The 22,254-nt window shown below is 45.9% G+C and overlaps 2 protein-coding genes across 2 annotated transcripts; both read left to right on the forward strand.

Annotated features, from left to right (window-relative positions):
• Positions 1 to 417: 417 nt before the first annotated feature.
• Positions 418 to 21,218, forward strand: LOC125344591 (vomeronasal type-1 receptor 4-like). The gene is made up of 2 exons (XM_048337058.1): positions 418 to 1,339; positions 20,441 to 21,218. Exon 1 carries the CDS (start codon positions 418 to 420, stop codon positions 1,324 to 1,326), a length of 909 nt encoding a protein of 302 aa, XP_048193015.1. The 3' UTR covers positions 1,327 to 1,339; positions 20,441 to 21,218.
• Positions 19,488 to 20,493, forward strand: LOC125344593 (vomeronasal type-1 receptor 4-like). Its single transcript, XM_048337060.1, has 2 exons — positions 19,488 to 20,301; positions 20,477 to 20,493. Exons 1-2 carry the CDS (start codon positions 19,488 to 19,490, stop codon positions 20,491 to 20,493), a joined length of 831 nt encoding a protein of 276 aa, XP_048193017.1.
• Positions 21,219 to 22,254: the final 1,036 nt, after the last annotated feature.

A 22,254-nucleotide genomic window follows, 5' to 3' on the forward strand; every position in this document is an offset into this window, starting at 1 on the left:
AAGACAAGCATCTCACAGACTTTTCTTCTCCAGACTGGCTTTGAATGGCGAATAGAAGATCTCAGTTGCCTGTGTAGCTAGAATTACAGGCCTGAGCCACTAGGGCCCAGTCTTAGATCTGATCCCACAAAGGAGAGAAATAGAGGTGCCCTTCATCTAGACTTACCTCCACTCCAGGCAGTTTCTCAAGGTTCACCCATTTCCCTGAAAATCCTGCCTCCCACCCCCCTTTTTTCATGGATGAATAAAGTTGGAATCCTCTTAATAAGTGAGAGGCGGTGGGAGAATATTTCCATGGGATTGATGTTGGATGCAGAATTTTGACTTCCCTTGGCACTGTGCTTGCCTCAGTTTTCCACACCAAATTTTCTGGATGAGACACAAGGAATGGAAAGAACAGCAGACAGCTGTGTGCTCATGGGGGTGTTCCTCTTATCTCAGACTGTGGTTGGGATTCTGGGTAATTTCTCTCTGCTCTACCATTATGTATTCCTTTTCTGCATGGGGAACAGAATGAGAGGCACAGACTTGATTCTTATGCACTTAATTGTGGCTAACTTCTTAAATCTTCTGTGTAGGGGCATTCCCCAAACCATGGTGGCTTGGGGCTGGAGATATTTCCTCAGTGATCTGGGGTGCAAACTGGTCTTCTATCTTCACCGAGTGGGCAGGGGTATGGCGATTGGTAGCATTTGCTTCCTGAGTGTCTTCCAGGCTGTCAGCATCAGCCCCGGGGACTCCCGGTGTGCATGGCTGAAGGGGAGAGCCCACAAGCACATTGTCTCCATGGTCTACCTCAGCTGGGGGGTCAGCCTCCTGGTGAACATTACTTTCCTCATATACATAACTGGACCTAAAACAGATGAAAACATGACTATCGTAAAAGACTATGGATACTGTTCCTCCATGCTTAAAAACCCAGCTGCAGATGTACTGCTCATAGTCTTGCTCTCAGTGGCTGATGTTCTGGGCCTGGGGCTCATGCTCTGGGCCAGCATCTCCATGCTCTTCGTCCTCTACACACACAAGCAGAGAATGCAGCACATCCAGAGGACCAGTGTCTCCTGCAGAGCCTCTCCTGAGTCCAGAGCTACCAAAAACATCCTTCTCCTCGTGAGCACCTTTGTGTCCTTTTATACCTGGTCCTGCATCTGTCAGATCTACATGGCTATGACTTACAACCCCAGCCCTGTGCTGCACCATATGGCCGCTTTTGCTATGGGCTGTTTCCCAGCTGTCAGCCCTTTTCTGCTCATGAGTGGTCGCTCCACTCCCTACAGCCTGTGCTTTGCCTGCAGGAGGAGGAGGAAAGTGGTCCTCCCCTGAGGAACACACAAAGGTTCATTTCTATGTGAAGTTTGTTCAGTGATTCCACAATCTCGGCCCCTTGATAAAAGTCTTCTGATAGGAGAATCTAGTGTGCACGAGTTTACATGCCTGTGCATTTGTGCACTGTATTATATTTATGTATGTGTGTTCCCCATCTCTATTTTGATGGCATAGGAAATGATTTGAATGTTGAAATGTTACCTTCTGTAATAATGCTTATTACATTGTGTCAACTTCTTCCTTGGAATCTACTCCATGAAATGTTGTCAGGGTCCAGTTACAAGATAAATTGCTTAAACTCATCTCACATGTGTTTTCCTAATTCCAATTTGATTCCTTGATTTTCTTTTATAGTTCCATATGGAATGAAGCAAACCATTCTTGAAGCTCCTTGTGTTCAGAAGCAGAAAGCAGTTGGAAAGAAAATAGCGGCTGGGTGATGTTGGCTGACTGGTGCCTATCATCCTAGTTACTGAGGAGGCCAGATATAAGGATCACAGTTCAAAACCAGCCTAGGCAGGAAAGTTTGTGAGACTCTTATCTCCAATAAACTACTAAAAAAGCCGGAAGTGGTTTTGTGGCTCAAGTGGTAGAGTGCTAGCCTTCAGCAATAGGAAGCCAGGCACAGAACCCAGGCCCTGACTAAAAGCTCCAGGGGTGGCACAAAGAAGGAAAGGGAGATAGAGAAACAGAGAGACGAAACAGACAGACAGCGACAGCCAAGAAAGAAGGAGGAAAGAGAGGAAGGGAGAGAGGGAAGGCCCGCCAAGAAAGTCATGTGCAAGTTTTGGAGAAGTGCTCATATCAAATAAGAACATTCTGGGTGCATAACTCAACCAATGCCTAGGAAAGATGTCATTTTACTTCTGTTCCTATATCATACCACTGCCCTTTGGTGATCACCATAATGGTGGGCTGATATTGCACCACTACACACAGCTTGTTGTGGCCAGGTTCCTGTTGGACAGTATCTATTTTTTTTCATCGCATCTACTTTTATTAAAATACCTCACTGCTCACTTGCAGGTGATAGTGTCTTGGCTAAGGGACCTTTTCAAGCAGATAGATCTTCATTATGATGACTTTTCTTTTTATTTTGTCAGTAGTGGGGCTTGAACTCAGGGCCTGTCCATTCTCCTGAGCAGAGACATTCGCAGGCACGGACTGAAGGAGTGCTAGCTGTGATTTCTCATGATTACAACAGACAAATCCTAGCTACAGTATTGATGGCGTTTTCTGATGAGGTGTGTTTTGGGGTTGTGCTCAGGCCCAGTGTCTCCATGATGACAATGTTGTACATACACCAGAGTAGACTCCAACAGAAGCACAGGACCCGCAGCTTTGGCCCCTCTGTGTCCTCCGTGTCCTTCCCTGATTCCAGAGCTTTCATGCCATCCTGCTTCCTGAGAGCCCGTGCTGCTGCTTCTACATGCCAGGCTGAATCCTCCATGTTTGTCCTTGTCTCGTGAGCATGCTCAGCTGACTTCCAGGGTACACAGCCAAACTAGTTTCTGGATGTTTCTGCTCCTGAACTAGGACTTCAGTGCCTCGAGCTTCTGCTTGGCCAGGATCAGGAAGAGGAAAAAGTTCTCATTCTGGGAATGCATGAAACATTGGTGTGTGTGCAGCTTTCAGTTATCTTGTTCACACCTGTAGGCTCTTTCGTCTGTAAGTAGAGGAGGAACAACCCAAGACAACCCCAAGAACTTAACACCCTTGTTTCTGCACTGTATTATGCCATGTTTAAGTCTCTTACATGTGTGACTGTGCAACAAGCAGTATTTTGAAAGATTTCCATATTAATATTTGGAAGCCTTTTTTTTTTTTTTTTGGATAGTGGGGCTGAAACTCAGGGCCTGTGCAGCAGCCTTCAGCTCTTTAGCTCAAGGCTAGCATTCTACCACTTTGAACTAGATGCACACTTACAGTTTCCTGGGGATCAATTGGGGATAAGAGTCTCCCCTACTTTCCTGTCCAGGCTGGCTTTGAAATACAATCCTCACATCTCAGCCTCCTGATTAGCTATGATTATAGGCATGAGCCACATACACCAGTTTGGCTTCTCTTTTTCAAAAATATCCAGAGGAGTAAAACAGACAGTGAAGGTATATTTTCTAAGTACAAATGAAGGTTTCAATATATTTTTATATTAATTTTCAGTTGTTTCCTAGGAGTTCACAACTTTAACCTGTGAGAGGAAGCTTAGAACCCATTATTTTTCTTCTATTTTTGTGCCCATCTTGTGCTCTAATCTCAGGACCCAGGAACTATTCTGAATTTTTGTGCACAAGGTTAGTGCTCCACACCTAGAGCTCTACTTGCCCTACAGCTCCACTTGTGGCCTCTTTGGTAGTTAATTGGAATCCTCTTAATGCATGAGAGACACTAGGCAATATTTCCAGTGGGATTAATGCTGGATGGGAATTGTTGAGTTCCTTTGGTACTGTGCAAGCCTGTGTTTTCCATATCAGATTCTCTGAATGAGACACAAGAAACAGAAAGGATGGGAGACATCTATATGTCTGAGGAGGTGACATTATCCAAGACTATGGTTGGGATTCTGGGTAATTTCTCTCTTCTCTACTGTTATCCATTTCTTTCCTGCATGGAGAACAGAATGAGAGCCACAGACCTGATACTTACATACTTAAGTGTGGCCAACTTAAGTCTTCTGTGTCGGCGCATTCCCCAAACCATGGTGTCTTGTGGGTGGGGACAGGTGACATGCCGATGGCAGCTCCTGGGTGAGGTGAGATCCCAAGGCCACACACCCACATCTGGAGGTCTAACTCCTGAAGTCAGGCAGTGAGGATCAGAGCAATGATGTTCCCACAGACACAGGGATGGGGTGGTTAATGTTGTTTATTTCCACCAGAGAGTGAACCCCGTTAGGAGCCGGGGTAAGTGATGGTGTCCCAGCAGCTAAGGGGGACATGTGGAGAGGCTGGGCAGAGGATGAAGAAACAGAAGGGAGAAGAGGCTTTTCTGAAAGTGGAGCTGGTGAGGGGGGTTTGGAGTTTTCAGAGGTCTTGGCAGTATCTGGTATCTTCCAACGTAACTCATTCCCCCGTCAGTCATAAAGACACTGGGGGTGAGCAGTCGCAAGTTGTGGAAGTTTGAAACTCTGGAGTCAACAGGCCTTGTGGCCTGCTGTGCACAGTCCCAGCAGGATAAGTTGGGCACGGCCTTCCCCTCTCCCTGGCCAAACACACTAGAGGAAGTGATGAGATGTCTACCTCTCTCTGCACAACCAGTGGACCTGGATTTCAGTGCGGGAAATGGAAGAATTTTAAATTGCTTGGCATAAGGCCCTAGGGATGGTGATAGTCTCCTGGTTTTTTGAGACAGAATGTAAAGAATTTATACTATTTATAGTAATGCATTTATAGTAATGGTTTTTAAAATAAGATTTTTTTATTACTATGAAAGTGTTGTAGAGAAGGGTTACCATTTCAGATGTCAGGTAATGACTATATTTCTTTTTGGACAATGTCAACTTTTCCTTCACTTTCAATAAATTTTTCAAAACAAGTTTTTGTACGTGACATTAGTGGATCTCGAACACAAGGTCTTGTGCTGTTGCTCAACAACTTTGCTCATCAGCCACAGCTCAACTTCTAGCTTTCTTCCTGGTTCATGGGAGATAAGTCTTTCCACCCAGGCTGGCTTTTGAAGCTCAGTCCTCAGATCTCAACCATCTGGGGAGCTAGGAGTACAGAGGTGAGCCACCAGGTCCAGTGAGTTTATTAAATTAATAATATTACTTTAGACAGCAGACAATCATCAGTTTTGTTGTGATTACTTCTTGGGCTTGGGGATTTTTAATTTTCTCTGATCACATTTTAAACTCCAATGTAACAAGTCCCTGAGGAGATAGATATGTTCATTCACTCTGATGTTTTCCTCAACAATGTCCACCGAGTAAAGCTTTGTCTTCAGCCAATAAATACATTATCTGTCCATTAAAAAAATCACATAACGAAAGGAGATCAAATACCGGTCCTCATGGCTACACTTCACCGCAGACGATGCAGAAAACTCCAAGACTGGACTGATTTAATTTCCTAAAGTGTTCCTAACTGAGTGTTTGTCTCTCTCCTCGCCAAGATGCTAAAAGCTTCACCTCATTTGTGCATTTGTGGATTTCGACAGCAGTAGAAATGCCATGGTAACTGTTGGCTTGGTTTACTTATAGTTGAGTACTGGATTATTCTGGCCAGCTCATGCTTGCTTAGCGGTAATGGGAAGCATGGCAGCAATTGTTAAAATAAAGTTGGTACTAGGGCAGCTTTACCGCAAAATTCTTCTTCTGTAAACGGCTTGCTTAACCCATTTGTGCCTTGCTCGACTCCCTGGGATCACCCCCTGCATCAGTGCTACAGGACCACCTGCTGTCAGTTCCTGTTAAGGAGGCCAGTTCCCAATCTCAAAGGTTTTCTTTTCAACTTGTGTTTGCTCTTTTTCTAACCCCAATCCTGGGCTTGAATTCAGGGCCTGGGTGTCTACTCTTTGAGTCACAGCTCTACTTCTGGCTCTTTTTGGTGCTCAACTGGAGATAAGAGCTTTGAACTACAAACCTCAGATCTCAGCCTTCGAATGGCAAGAATTCTACGTGTGGGCCACTGGGTTATTTTTACAGCTCATCATACGTTCTCAGTTTCTCAGAAGAATGCTTCAATGTACAATTCCATGTAGCGTTTTGCTTTTGCTGTCACATCAAAGCCATCATTACAGAGTGTAACATCCTGAATCTTCCCCTCTTCAAGTTCTACCTTTTTCCCGCTTCTGGTTTTCAAATTTACCAATTCAAATTTACCAGTTAATTCATTCTGTAAACTTCTTTGTTCTCTGAACCATTACAACATGTGTGTGCTCTGTGGCATTTATTTGTGTACACAGTCACTGTGTTGTAAGTAGGCATTTTTTTGTCTTTGGTTATGATATAACTATAGGATTTTTGGCAGTTGGCTGTGGAATGGGAGCCTGGGTTGTGTGTAGCCTGTGTTCCTCATAGGTTGTTTGAAATGAGGCTTGCCTTCCCTTTGTAATCAACTTTGCAATGAAAGAATCCTACCCCTTGTGTTAGTAAGCATTGGGTTTTATGGTGCTCAGAGTTCATGTGGCTCTGCCATGTGTGTATAATTTTTGCCATGGTAGTCTGTCTTTCAGTGTGAAATACATAACTCTGATTAATCAAATGGAAACTTTATATCTCGCAGCTAGGCTCCTGGAGGTGGAATTCAAGAATTCCCACTCAAAGCAGGCAGTGGTAGTGGAGAAAAACCCTGAAATCACCCCTGGTACCTGATGTATCACCTGCGGATCCACACCCGGGTGAAGTCTCCCGTCTGCGCTAAGGGCGGGAAGGCTTTCTCCAGATGTTCCCACCTCGAGGTTCACGAAGCCATAGTGGGGAGAAGCTCTGCATCTGTACAGAGTGCAGGAAGGCTTTCTCCACGCGTTCTAGTCTCCTGGCTCATGAGCAACGCCCCAGAGGCCTGAAGACCTACCTGTGTGCAGAGTGAGGGAAGGCGGTCACCTGTTCCTCCGACCCCTCCACGCAAAGCAGGAGACACACGGGGGAGATGCTGCACCATTGCTCTCAGTGCGGGAAGGAGTTTGTAGGCAAAAAAGACCTTGTGTGCCACAATCTGACGCACACTGGGGAGAGGCCATACCTGTGTGACACATGTGGCCAGGCATTCAGCAGTCGCAAGAGCCACACCAAACACCAGGACGTGCCCACTGTCCCCAAGCCCCACAGGTGCACCGAGTGCAGGCAGGCCTTCAGACAGGCCTCCCACCTTGCTGTGCACAGCAGGACACATGCTGGGCCGAAGCCATAGTGGTTGGGTGAGCGAGCCAAAGCCTTAAATTCCCAGTCCAACCTCAGCACCCACAGTGCCATCCAAGCAGAACACCAGCCGGACAATTGCCCAGTATGGTCAGAGCCCCACCTTGTGGGGAGACATACTTGGGGGAGACGCCTTATGTGTGACACGTGCAGAAAAGCGTTCAGCCCACGTTCCAACCTCACGAGCCATTGTAGGCTTTATTCCTCACAGAACCCTGGGGAGTGAGCACAGCGTGGCGTGATCCTTCCCCACCTGGCCTCCAAGGCCCCGTTCTCAACAATGTCAAAGCAAGGATGACAGAAAAGTGCTCAGCAGGAATTCAGGCAAGCTGCTGAGTGGAGTGGTTCCTTCTGTAAGCCCAGCAGCCTGAGCTACAGAATAGCAAGACCCCGAGTTTCTAAACAGTTTGTGAGAATAGCTGTCACCAAGTGCAGGAAACAGGGAATCTTGTCACAGACATAGCAGAGGCTGGGAAGCAAGCCTCAGCCAGCAGACATGGGAACAGAATGGTTTGCTGAAACCGCCCAGGCCGGGTGTGCATGACTCCTGGGGGGAGGGGTGGGTGGTGTCTGTTGGCTCCCTCTTTCTCCACCGTGGGCTTCTCCCATCTCCAAATAGATTCTGAGGCAAGTATATGTCATAACGAGATATATACAAGAGTATGAGGATGACTGGAATCAACACGTTCAGGTCACCAAGTGCAATTATTGCAGGTGCTGTGCCTTCATGATGGAGTCTCGCTAATGAAATGCCCTCCTGGAGGTTCCCCAGGTAGGGTCCTGGAAGGGCTGGGCTTGCCATCTTGTGAGGATTATTTCTATGCAAACTCTGGGGAAGGTGAATGTGCCTTCTGAAACCAAAGGCTCTGCACGGCAGCCTCCAGACAGTGGAGAGTGGTGGGGAATGGAGGTGCGACATGGCCCCGAGTTGGGCGCCCTTCACCTTGACCCTGCTGTGTACGAGGATGCACTGCATCACACCAAATGTGAGCGGAAGGGGCCAGAGGTGCCTGAGCACAACATGGTGCTCGCTTGTGGGATGACCAAGTCCTAGGCTACTCAACACTGGGGATGTGAGGAAGGTTGTGCAGAATGGCGGCCCTACACTGAATGACCGTGGCTATATGTCGCACACTGCTGACCACTCTTCCTAATGATGTGAATTCATCCTGCTATTGAGATGAAAGAAGTTTCCAGAGTGAAGAATTTAATCAGACCTGGAATGAGGACTTTGGGGTAGCTCAGTGTTTGAGCACTTTCCTAGCAGGTGCCAGGCTCTGAATTCAAACCTCAGGAGCACACACACACACACACACACACACACACACACACACTCCCACACATACATACACACACTCACACATCCACTGTATTCTTGAGGATTTGTCTATAGAACTCCTGCTATGAGATTTGGCAATTGGTCTATTTAGAATGTTTCCATGTTTTAGTCAATAAAATAACCTTACGCAAAAAAACTTACTGAGTCATTCATGATTTCTATCTCAATGGGTTTTATTTAATATCTAGTTCATCTTGACAGAAAGCAATGATACCATTAAAATATATAAAAGTTGATCATCTAGGATTGTAATTTGAAATCAAACCTGACAGTTTTGGCAAACTATACTCTGTGTACCCAGTGCTGAAAAACATGTCCCCAACTGGCCACTGGTAGCTCACAACAGTAATCCTAGCTACTCAGGAGGCTGAGATCTCAGGAAAGTGGTTTGAGGCTAGCCAAGCAGAAAAACCTGACACTCCTGACACCTCCAATTAATCACCAAAATTTCAAGATGTGTCATTTGGCTCAAGGGGTAGAGTGCAGTCTTGGGCAAAAAAGGCTCTGGGACAGAAGCCTGGCTTTGTGTTCAAGCCCCCTGTACTGTCACCTTGGCATAAACACACACAGACCTCTGCTCCACCGAATCCCGGGCCCAGACCTCCACCCTGGCCTCCAGGCCCTGTTCTTGAACCCTGTGCAAGCCTCCAGGCCCCTGCCTCGACACACCACCCCTACCCTTGAACCCCCACCACAGCTGTGACTCCCAGTTTATGTCCTGAACCCGACTCTGTTTCAGTTTCCTGTCCCAACCCCAGGCCCCCAGCCCTAGTCTACAGCTGAGATTGGTCCCATGCCTGGTCCTCCTTGGCCCACTGCCCATGCTAGACATTGGGAGACCCTGCAATGCTGATGCTTGTGGTCCTTAAACCAGGCCCAACCACTGCACTGCACTACACCCCGCCCCACAACACCCCAGCCATCTGGCCTCTTCCTAGCTCAGCCCTGGTGCTGCTGTCAATCCTACCCTGGGAAAGTCCTGTATGCGGGGAGGAACACCCTGGAGCCTGCATGTTACTCTGGACCTGTCCTTGGGGATCTATGCGAAGGTGAGAAAAAATGCTGACAGGAAACCCAAAAAACCAAAAGGTATGAGAGAGCCCCAGCAGCAGGTAGCAAAGTAGACAGTGGGGTGCAAGGCTTTGCAAAGATTGGTGGCAAGATCAGAAGAAGCCATCGAGGAAACAGCAGAGGAAATCAAATAGAGAAATGCAGAATCTCCATCCCCAGAAAAACCCAGGACATCACATAGGTGGCTGGGCGCAGGAAACGGGGAGCACTTCCTAGTGGGAGAAGAGAATGATTGGCAGCTGTGCAGAGCAATTTGGTCCTGTGAAAGAGGGGACACAGGTTACAAGGAGAGTAAAGAAAGCAGGTCCAACAATGATTACTGATGACTGAAAAGTTATTTATTATGCCAGAAAGATATAATTAAATATTCTATTCCCAGTTAAAATATGCATCTATTTGTTCCTTGTCAGGCTAGATTTTATACTTAGTGAAACATTGATCATATCCTTCATTTCCACATCTCAGAGTTTGGGCACTGTCCTTGAACTTCTTTTTCTCAAGGATGGCGTTCCACCATTAAAGTTATACCTGTACTTCTGGTTTTTTGGGAGTTATTTTTTTGCCAGTCAGTCCTAGCCCTTGAACTCAGGGCCAGAGCACTGTCCCTGGCTTCTTTTGGCTCAAGACTAGCACTCTGCCACTTGAGCCACAGCGCCACTTCTGGCCATTTTTTCTGTATATGTGGTGCTGAGGAATCGAACCCAGGGCCTCCTGTATACGAGGCAAGCACTCTTGCCACTAGGCCATATTCCCAGCCCCTGTTTTTTGTTTTTTTTTTTAAATTATTGGTGAATAGTTGGAGATTAGAGTCTCATGGAACTTCCTATCCTTCTTGACTTCACACCAGGACCCTCAGATCTCAGCTTCCTGAGCAGCTGGGATTCCAAATGTGAACCACCAGGGCCTGGCCAAGTCCATTCTTTTATAGGGTTGCTTTGGTAGTAAGACTCAAACTTGCTAGACAAACATTCCACCACTGGAGCCATGATTCCTCCACCCCCAAATCTGAGCCTCCCCTTCACTTGATTTCCTGGAGTTCAAACTCAGATTCTCATGTCTGCTAATCCATATTGCCATCCATACATGACCTATGTGTACATATTCTTGTGTTTTAGCCAACTGGAGCAGTGGTCAAGTGATGTCATCTGTCTCCGTTCTTTCTGTCTTCTCTCCTTCATAGTTTCTGTGCTGGATTCTAATGCCTGGTCTGTGGCGGAGGCTTTTCTGAATTCTCAGTGTCTGTAGGTTTTCTTGTAGTGTTGCTCCTCTGTGTTTCTTCCAGCTTGAATAGTGTGGAAAGTCCATTACTCATTTCTTGAACTTTTAGGGTTCTAGTGGCATGTGGATTTTCTCATGAGTCCTCAGGTGTGAGCTCTGTATAAATGAGTTGCCACATGAATGGCATTTGTAGGGTCGTTTCCCAGTGTGGATTCTCTGGTGAGCTCTGAGGTTGGAGTCATATTTGAAGGCTTTGTGGCACTGTTCACATGTCTAGGGTTTCTCTTGTTTGTGTGTTTTCCCATGTTCTTAGAGATTGGAGCGATACCGGAAGATCTTGCCGCACTGTTTGCACTCATAAGTTTTCTCCCCAGTGTGGATTCTCTGGTGTTCCAGAGATGCTGAGATTTGTTTCAAGGATTTGTCACAATGGGGACACTGGAAAGGTCTCTCTCCAGTGTGGAATTGCTGGTGGATGATCAGATCCCCACGCAGCGTGAATGACTTTTCACATGCATTACATCTGTGGAGTTTTTCTCCTGTGTGGCGCAGTTGGTAGGTTTCATAGGTTTCAAGCCTTAAATAACATTGAAAGGCTTTGTCCCATATCAGACCTGGGTAGGTCCTCTCCCCTGTGTGTATTCTATCAGGATTCTTCAGCCTGCAGACATATCTAAATGACTTGTCACAATCTTTGCACTGGTAGGGTTTCCTTCCAGCATGGATTCTCTTGTGTCTCTGAAGAAGTGAAGTCTGGTGAAAGTTTTTGCCACATGCCTGGCACTGGTATGTTTTCTCTCCCATGTGAATTTGGGAATGTGTTCTTCAACTGGACAGATGTTCAACGCACTGGTCACACTGTTGATATTTGAAAGGCTTTTCTCCCAAGTGGATTCGCTGATGCTTCTGGAACACTAAGTAATAGCAGAAAGTTTTCCCACATCCTTTACTTTCATAAGGTTGCTTTGCACAGTGGATTCTCTGTTGCAGAGTGAGGGCAGATAATTTCCTGAAGGTTCTTCCACAGGCATCGCATGGGTACTGTGTCTGCAGACTGGTCATCTGTGAAAGCAAGAAAAAGAAACTTATAACTCAGGCCTGTCATCCTAGACACCTAGGAGGCTGAGCTCTGAGGGTTGGGGTTGAAAATCAGCCCGAGGATGAAAGTCTGTGAGATTCTTTGTGTCCAATAACCCAACTAAAAACCAGAAGGGGAGCTGTGGCTCAGGAGCTAGAGCACTAGACTTGAGCAATACAGGCTCAAGCACTGGACACTGGCCCTGAGTTCATGCCCCTGGCCTAGCCACAGAAAAAACCAACAACAGATATTTCCAGTTAGGAAAATATTGCAATCCCATTTTCTGCTTCCTGTCTTCCTTCCCTTTGGATGTGTGTTTTGGGGTGGCTGTTTAGTTTATTTCCACTTACCTATAGTTTTTCCTGATGGTTCCATTCTCCTCCCTCTCCAGGGCTCTTTTTCTTGCTCAAGATAGGTGATGAGGTTTCCTTTAGAGACATTAAGACCTGGGCATTGCAATAATAGAAAGGTGTGTATGCTGAAGAGCAGGAGGGAATATGGCTGCCACTTACACCCCTGGTGATCATTTCCATATGGGGCCTTTGCAGTTTGCACACACTGGTCTCAGCATCCAGGCGCCACTGCATCAAATGAGCAGAGTGACTAGGAGATGCCAAGATGCAGAATGCAGTGAGTGCCCTGTGTCACTGAATGCCTGGAATTTCCACTCAGCTGCAATGACCAAGCAAGCTGGTTACCAGTGGCTCATGCCTGTAACCTTCCCTACTCAGAAGACTGAGCATTGAAGGGTCAGACTGGAAGGTTGGCCGGGCAGAAAAATCTGTGAGACTGTATCTCCAACTAACCAGAAAAATGGTACAATGGATGTGTGGTAAAGCACCATCCACAAGCAAGCCAATCAATTCAGAGTGTAAGGCCTTGGGTTCAAGATCGGGTGCATGTACACACACACACACACACACACACATACACACCCACACTCAAACACATAAAAATGAAATGAAGAATACATATTGCCTTCAAAAGTAGAAAGTACTGGATGAAAAGTTATAAAAACATGATTTTCTTTTCTTTTCTCTTTGTGTTGTTGGTCTTGTGGTTTGAACTTGGGGCCGGGGTGCTATCTCGGAGATCTGTCACTCTAGGCTAGTACTCTGCCATTTTGATACACACCTACACCCTCCACCTCTCCTGGTTTCTGGTGGTTAATGGGAGATAAGCGCCTCACGAATGTTTGTGCCTGGGCTAACTTTGAACCATGATCATAAGATCTCAGCCTCCTGAGTAGCTAGGATTACAGGAATGAGCCTCTGGCACCTGGCTGAAATGTGGTTTTCTATAGCAACCCTTTCCCAGGACTTTGAAAATGAACTTATCTGAGATGCACTTTCACAAAGCTTCTGTCCTTTAAAATTTTTCTATTACAAGTTCCTGGGGCTTGAACACAAGGCCTGGGTACCAAACCTTTGCTTTTGTGCTCAAAGCTAGCATTGCTCCACTTGAGCCACACCGCCACTTATGGTTTTCGTTGGTTAATTACAGATAAGAGTCTCATAGATTTTCCTGTCAGAGCCACCTTGGAACCCTAATCCTCAGATCTCAGCCTCTTGAGTAGCTAGGACTTTACTTACAAGCCACCTCCACCCAGCAACGCTGGCACTCTTACAAAATATTCTGCCAAGAAAATCTGAGGATAAGCTAGAAATTGGCATGCAAGGTCCTCACCAGCATAGATGTGACCTTGACCTGGCCCAGAGTTTCCTGGGAAGAGCCACCACTTCCTCCTCCTCTTCCTCCCTCCTGGTATTTCCTGCTCCCATCAGATGACCAAATCAATGACTCCTTGCTCTGTAGGGTCTGCCTTTAAGACATTGGCAAAACCTCCCCATCTGCCCTTCCACACCCACAGGCAAAGGAGCCTGGAAGCTATTGGAGGGAGCAGATCTTCCCATCCTGCTCTGTCACCATATGCATTCACAATGGAGGAGCCGGGGTCTGGAGATGGAAACATGGCTTTCTCCGTTCATGTTTTTGGTGGTAACGTTCCCTGCCTGCAAAGGTCATGGGAAAGTGAGTCACAGAGAGCTAGAGCTGAGATGTGCTTTCAAGAGGAAAGCTGATTCCAGGGTTATCATCACTCAGGCTGGATCTGGCCTTGGGTTGTATTTTCCTGGTGCGGTTAATTCCAGCAGTACTGATGATGAGGATGACGACGACAACGAAGATGATGATGAAGATGAATTAGACGAAGAAGAAGAAATGTCCCAGGTGCTATCTGAATTTCCCAAGATGCACTGCCATGGCGGGGACAGGTGACATGGTAATGGCAGCTCCTGGGGAAGGTGCTGAGATCACAAGGCCACACACCCACATCTGGAGGTCTGGTTTCCATAGTCAGTCAGTCAGGACCAGGACACCGATGCTCTGCCAGCATCAGGATAGGGGGGTTAATGCCGTTTCTGTCCACTGGAGAGAATCAGTAAGGGAGCAAGACACATCAGGAGCCAGGCTTAGCGATGGTGTCCCAACAGCCAGGAGGGATGTGTGGAGAGGCCAGGCAGAGAATGAGGAAACACAAGGGAGAATTTAATCAGATCTGAAATGAGGACTTTAGGGTAGCCCAGTGTTGCAGCATTGTCTTAGCAGGTGCCAGGCTCTGAGTTCAAATCTCAGGGACACTGACCTACACACACACACACACACACACACACACACACACACACACACACACCATCAGAATAGCAGTTTCTTGGGGATGATTATATAGCACTGTTGCTATTGAATATTGTTGCTGCTGCATTCAGAATGTATTCATGTGTTAGTCAATAAAATACACTAAATAAAAAAAAGTACTGTGGGCTGGGGATATAGCCTAGGGGCAAGAGCCCTTGCCTCGTATACATTAAGCCATGGGTTCAATTCCCCAGCACCACATATACAGAAAATGGCCAGAAATGGCGCTGTGACTCAAGTGGCAGAGTGCTAGCCTTGAGCAAAAAGAAGCCAGGGACAGTGCTCTGGCCCTGAGTCCAAGGCCCATGACTGGCAAACAAACAAACAAAATAAATAAATAAATAAAAATAAAAAAGTACTGAGCGATTCATGCTTCCTATCCAGCTAAGCTGAATTTCATTTCTGTCTAGTTCTTCCTGACACAAGCCAATGATACAATTAGGCTCTATGCAGGTTGAGGATTTAGGATTTTTATATGAAATTAAACCTTATATAACTTGGGAAGCTCTAAATTCTTTGTCCCCACTGCTGTTCTCCACACTTTTAGGGTATGGTGTAGGTAAATTATCAATGCCGCACTAGTGGTAAAACCAGAGCCCACCACTTGTTTTTATATTGTAATATGTGTGTTTACATACCTAAAGTTGCCGTTTCCCATGAAATAATACTTAACATTTTACATAAGAAATACAATTGTAGATGTTTATACTAATAATATTGAAAACCATTGGTACTGGTGACTCATCTGTCATTAAAGCTACTAAGGGGGCTGGGATCTACAGACCATGGTTTGAAGCCAACCCATACAGGAAAGTCCTTGAGGGCCAGGACACTATCCCTAAGCTTTTTTGCTCAAGGCTGTTATTCAACTGCTTGAGCCACACCTCCTCTTCCAGCATTTTTGGTAATTCATGGGTAGTTCTCAGATGGTCTGCTTAGGGATCATGGTCCCCAGACCTCAGCTTCCTGAGGAGGTGTTATTACACATGTGAAGCTCAAGTACCAGGCTCAATTGAAATTTCAAACATACTTCTGAAAATTCCCTCCTCGTTTTAGAATACTAAATGACATGGAAAAATTGTCTCATTATTAGGGGCTGGGAGATAAGTGAACAGATGTTTTCCCAGGTGAGAAAGTATGTAGGCCGAGGGAACAGACACTTTGGTGAGTCTCACTCCTGTTTCCTGCGAGGATCTTGACTCTTAAAAGAAGTCTTACAAATATCCAGTGATTATATGAAGATATGTCTACTGACACTGCCCACAAAGAAAATGTAAATCAAAATGTTGAGACTTCATTTTATTCTTGTTCATAAAGAACACCCATTGTGTAGAATCAAAGGAAGTCACACAGGGTGGGAATGCCATCACATGCAGACACTGTGGAAATCAGTGCAGTGGATCTTAACCAAACTCACATTACAGTTTCCATATGATCTGCTCTTGGGCATCTACTCAAGGACATGGAGGTCCTTGAGCAGCATGTTCATTGTGGCACTATTCACCATATCCAAGAAACAACCCAACCCAGATGCTCCATGCTGTCTACAGAGAAATGAGCGACAATGGACATTGTCATGTGGAGCAAAGTCAGCCAGTTCAGAGGAACAGAGTCACAGGCCCGACTGTGGAGGAATGCATAAAACGATGTAGCCTGTTGTTCTTGCAAACTATGTCTAAGCCAGGAACAAGTGTAATGACCTTGGCATCAAGAAAATCCACGGATGCCCCATTTGTAAGGAAATGGAAGGACTTGGAAAAAATTATACTAAGTGAAGTGAGCCAGACCCAAAGAAACATGGACTCTATGGTCTCCCTTATTGGGAATAATTAGCACAGGATTAGGCAAGCCACAGCAGAGGATCACAAGAGCCAAATAGCAATACCCTTATGATCACATAAGATGATGCTAAGTGAAATGAACTCCATTTTATGGAAATGATTGTTATATCACAGTTGTAACTACTTTCAACATCCCATGTGTATCTGTAGTTTATACTGTTGATGATGTTCTTGTATCACCTTCTTGGATTGTATCTACACTATCTCTGTAATCTTATCTGAGTATATTGGAAACCGTGTATACTGGTATTAGAATTAGGAAATTGAGAGGGAATACCAAAATTGAGAGACAAAGGGTAAATAAAGAGAAACAACAACAAAAGCAATACTTGCAAAACTGTATGGTGTAAGCGAACTGAACACCTCAGGGGGGAAAAGAGGAGGGGGAAAGGGGGACTGAGGGACAAGGTAACAAATAGTACAAGAAATATATCCAATGCCTAACGTATGAACCTGTAACCTCTCTGTACATCAGTTTTATAATAAAAACTTAAAAAAAAAAGAAAAGATAATCCATGGAGGCAAGGTCGAAGGGGACAAGGACTTTTATTTGGCTGGCCAGCAACTGCTCAGTGCTGGGAGGACTGAGAGCAGCTGCAACCTCCATTGGGGCAGGGTTTATATAGGTCAGAACCACACGCAGGTGGACGTTTACACAAGTTCAAAGATCATTAGTGACAAGGATATTCTTCAGCTGCGGTGAGAACCAATCAAACAGCATTCTGTAGCTGGAGGCTAGAGATGGGACTAGCAGCACGGGTCAACAAAAACATGGAAAGGTGGGGTACCCCACAAGAATGAAATGCTGTTATCTGCAGTGACATCAGTGGCACTGCAAACCACTGTGGTAACCGCAAGATGTCTTCTGGAAATGGATAAGAACAGGTTGAAGGAACAGTCATAGAGACCAGAAGGGTCTACATGAGTAATAGATGCACATGCAGTACGGTAGACCAGAAACCCTGGGTGAGAGACAACTCCTGGTCCTCTCCTCAGCTCAGTAACCAAGTTACTAGGTCAGAATCACCACTGATCACTATGAAAATGACCAGGAAATCCCAGAATGAAGTTACCTCCGCACAAACGATCACATCTGAAAAAGAACACTCGTCACCCTGCTTTCAGGAATATACATCAAATGCTTATATCCAAGTCTCCAAATAAGGTCAATAGAGCTGAAACCATTTTGGGGAAAATGATCATTATTACCAAAGAAAGTGCTTCACAGAAAAGTCTCATTTGAGACTTGAACTTAAAGCCTGGCTGCTCTCTGAGCTTTTCTGTTCCAGGCAGGCACTCTACCACAGAGCCCAGCTCTTCTGCCTTGTTTGCTGTTTAATTGGAGATAAGAATCCCATGGACTTTTCTACCCAGGCTGACTGGGAACCTTGATCCTCAAGTCTCAGCCTCCTGTGTAGCAACTGTTACAAGCATTGGTGACCAGCACCCCTCTCCATTTTGTTTCTAACAGTATAAATGACAGTGCAACCAAATGAGATGAAGAGTGGAGAAGGAAAGTTCTGGTAGGAAACTTCTGGGAACCATGGCTCACAGGAGACACAGGGCCCTTGCAGAAGTCATCATGTGGCGGGCCTCGGTGTCTCCTGCCGGCCTACGGGGATGGAAGAGACTAAGTGATGCTCCACCAGTCCCAGCCGCCCTTCAGGAGCTCCAGGGAGAAACTCTGAGCACTTTCTTCATAACCGTCACTGGGGAAAGAAAAAGTTTTCTGAGAACTGGCTTGTGAGGAGCTGTGCAGAGGGATTGCCACTCCAGGTGAAGGGATAATCACAGCCCCTGGGGGAGGCGGCCTCAGCTCCTGCCGCCCTCACAGACCCATTGCTAAGGAGCCCACTGTGCTTATGAAGCACACAGGTTGGTCATAGTAAGGACCGCACCGCCATGCACATCCTGAGAGAAAAGGTGAGCACGCACGTTCACTGCCATCCAGGAAGCGCAGCCTGCAGGAGAGACCCCATGCTTCCCACTCTGGGTGAGTGAACTCTTCAACAACAGGGATTCTGGATTGAACCAGCATGCTTGATCCAACCACAGAGGAAGGATCAGAATGAGCTGGGGCAGTGAAAAGAGCTGGGGTTTTATGCCTCCTACCCACCAATCTCTGGTGATTCCTAACTTCATGTGCCTCACAGCGACTGTCATGGTTTATGACAAGTGATGAGGAATCCTGATTTTCCAGGTGTTCAGAGATGGTGTTTTCACATCAGAATCTGTATTATGCCATAGTCCCCAACCATTCCATGTTCTCTGTCTCTGTCCTACTCCTCCTTAAACTGCACCATCCCCACACCAGACAGGTTTCATCTTACTCATATTTATTTGTTACATTGTCTGTTCAGTGTTCAGGAAATGGTAGTAGTTTGGAGCCCCTCCTATAGTCATTGTGTTGGTGCATAAACACATAAGAACACAGGTACATGTCATAGATGTTTATACATTTTTTAAGTCAGTCCTGGAGCTTGAATTTTAGACCTGAGAACTGTCCCTCAGCTCTTTTTGCTCAAGATTAGGGCTCTGCCGTGTTGATCCACAGCTCAATTTGGGCTTTTCTGGTAGTTACTTAAAGATAAGTATCGCATGGGCTTTACTTCCTGAGATTTGATTTGACCTGAGAACCTCAGATCTTAGACTCCTGAGTAGCTAGGAGTACAAGAGTGAGACCATAGTGCCTGGCTGGTTGATAGTTTCAGATCTGATTCCCCAACGGAGAGAAATGAAGGTGCCAGTAGTCTACGAGAGCCAGACTCACCTTCATTCAATGCCATTTCGCAAGGTTCGCCCATATACCTGAAAATGCCTCCTCCTCTTCCTCCTATGTCTTCCCTGCCTCCTCCTCCTCTTTCTTTTTTCATCATGATAGATGAAGAAAATTGGAATCTTCTTAACATGTGAGAGACAGTAAAACAATATTTTCTGGATGCAGAATTGGATGCAAAATGGATGCAATATTTTCTGGATCAGGATGCAGAATGTTGAGTTTGCTTTGACAGTGCACATGCCACAATTTCTCACACCAGATGCTCTGGATGAGAGACACATGGAATGGAGAGGATTGGAGATGCCTATGTGTCTGTGAGAGTGATGTTCTTAACCCAGACTGTTGTTGGAATTCTGGGTAATTTGTATCTTCTCTACCGTTATCTATTCCTTTCCTGCAAAGGAAACAGAATGAGAGGCATAGACTTGATATTGAGGCACTTAATTGTGGCCAACGTCTTATGTCTTCTGTGTAGGAGCATTCCCCAAACTATGCTGGCTTGGGGATGGAGAGATTTCCTCAGTGATCTGGGGTGCAAACTGGTTTCTTATGTCTACCGAGTGGGCAAGGGTGTGGTGATTGGTAGCACTTGCTCCCTGAGCATCTTCCAGGCCGTCAGCATCAGCCCCGGTGCCTCCAGATGGGCAAGGCTGAAGGGGAGAGCCCACAAGCACATTGTCTCCATGGTCTACCTCAGCTGGGGGGTCAGCCTCCTGGTGAATGCAGCTTTTCTCATGTATATAACTGGACCCAAAATACATGACAACGTGACTACCTTAAAAGCCATTGGATACTGTTCCTCCGTGCGTCACAATCCAGCTGCAGCAGTACTGTACGTGGCCTTGCTCTCAGTGCCTGATGTTCTGTGTTTGGGGCTCATGCTCTGGGCCAGCATCTCCATGCTCTTCATCCTCTACACACACAAGCAGACAATGAAGCACATCCAGAGGACCAGCGTCTCCTGCAGAGCCTCTCCTGAGTCCAGAGCTGCCAAAAGCATCCTCCTCCTGACGAGCACCTTTGTCTCCTTTTACACCTTGTCCTGCATCTGTCAGATCTGCTTGTCTGTGACTTACAACCCCAGCCCTGTGCTGCTACGTATTTCTTCATTTGCTATGGGCTTTTTCCCAGCTGTCAGCCCGTTTCTGCTCATGAGTGGACACTCCACTTCCCACAGCCGGTGCTTCACCTGCAGGAGGAGGAGGAAAATGATACTCCCCCTGAGGAACACGCAAAGCTTGCATTTCTGTGTGAAGTTTTCTTCGCCATTCAGGAATCCCCACACCTTGATAAAAGTCATCTGATAAGAGATGGTGGTATGTTCACACCTACACACCTGTGCCTGTGTGCACTCTATTGTATTTATGTTCATGTGTCCTACCTGCCTGTACTTTGATGGCTCACGAAATGTTATGAGAAGTTGAAATGTTTCATTATGAAATAATGCTTATTCACTTTGTCAACTCCCACCACATATCTACTTCAGTATATGGTGGTTGTGTCACGTTACAAGATAAACTTGTTAAACTCAGCTAACAGGTGTTTTCCTAATTCCATTTTGAGTCTTTCAGTTTTTCTTCTTTCAAATTTAAGATAGTTCCTTATGAAATAAAGCAAATCATCTCTGCAGCCATTTCTGTTTAAGAGCAGAATGCAGTTAGAAAGAATAGAGTGGCTGGGTGATTGTGGTTCATATCTGTCATTCTAGTTCCTTAGGAGGTAAGATCTAAGGAACACAGTTCAAAGCTTGCCTAGGACGGAAAGGCTATGAGACATTTATCACTAATAAATTACTAAAAAAAGCCAAAAGTGGAACTATGGCTCTAGTGGTAGTGTGCTAGCCTTGAAGCTAAGCAGCTCAGGGACAGAGTTCATTCCCCAGGACTAGCACAAAGGTAAGAGAGAAATAAAAAGAGGCAGAAATGGGGAGCACAAGCCAGCCAGCAACAGCAAGGAAGAAGAAACAAAAAGATGGAAGGGAGGGAGGAAGAAAGAAAGGAACCAATGAAGAAATGGAAGAAAGTAAAAAGTAATCCTGCTGGAGTAGAATGGCCAAAAAAAAGAAATCAAGGCTTCTTCCTGAATGTTCTTTCCTTAGTCTTGTCTGGGTTGATTTCTGCTACATAATTTATTTTCACAAGTTCGTTTTCTTTTGGCAGTGTATGTTATATTTCTCTAGAATCTCTCCTATTTCAACAATGACATTAAATGTACTTTTGAAAACTAGTTGCGATGTAAAGTTTCTTTAACAAATAAGGGCTCCTTCTTGAGAAAGTCACTTGCTTTATAATGTGAATTTTCCTGCAATGTTTCTGACTTCTACTGTGTTATAAGATAACTAAGTCTACAACAGCTTCAGCCGACTGAGTCACGGCTGCAAGTGCAGGCTGATGTGGGCCCCAACTATAAAGGGAGTTCCACTGCAAATGCCATTCTTCTAAAGAATGACCTGCAGATGGCCAGAGGGCAGAAGTGCAGCTGATGCCCCAGTGGTAGTTGTCAGCTTTGAGCACTAAAGCTCAGGGACAGTACCCAGGCCCTGAGTTGAGGCCCCACGTCTGGCACAGAAAAGGGAAACAAGCAGACAGCCACCTGCCTCCAAGACTTACCTGGGAAATAAGCTTTGTGTTGAGTGAGACTGTCAGCCCTGAGGCCACACCTTCCTCATCAGGAAGTTTCCCCAGCCTCCTCCACCACAAAAAGCCTTGAGCTCCAGGTCCCACTGGCCCTGCCCTTCCTTCCCTTGTGCTATGTCCCCTCTCTGTCTCCCATAGTCAATTCTCAGTGCATTCCTCGGGGCCTCTATGCTATGATTCCCTCAACACACCTATGGCTTAATCGAACCCAATGTCATTCCACCCAGCAAAAGAATCCTCTGCTTTCCTGTGGGTGTTGTCAGGTGTCATTATTAACCTTATGCATACCTGGTCCACACTTGACCCATCGTGTTTCTCTCCCCTGGGGTTTTCCCTGTCAATGTCACTTTGCAGTGTTGATTCCTAAGTAGTCTCCTGACCTAGGAGTGGGCATCCTCTGGGAGTTCCCTTCCTT

This window comes from Perognathus longimembris, unplaced genomic scaffold, assembly GCF_023159225.1.
Source record: "Perognathus longimembris pacificus isolate PPM17 unplaced genomic scaffold, ASM2315922v1 HiC_scaffold_1590, whole genome shotgun sequence".
NCBI classification, from domain to species: domain Eukaryota; kingdom Metazoa; phylum Chordata; class Mammalia; order Rodentia; family Heteromyidae; genus Perognathus; species Perognathus longimembris.

Coding starts and splice junctions, on each gene's coding strand:
- LOC125344593 (XM_048337060.1), top strand. CDS start 19,488: ATGGAGAGGATTGGAGATGCCTATGTGTCTGTGAGAGTGATGTTCTTA.
- LOC125344591 (XM_048337058.1), top strand. CDS start 418: ATGGGGGTGTTCCTCTTATCTCAGACTGTGGTTGGGATTCTGGGTAAT.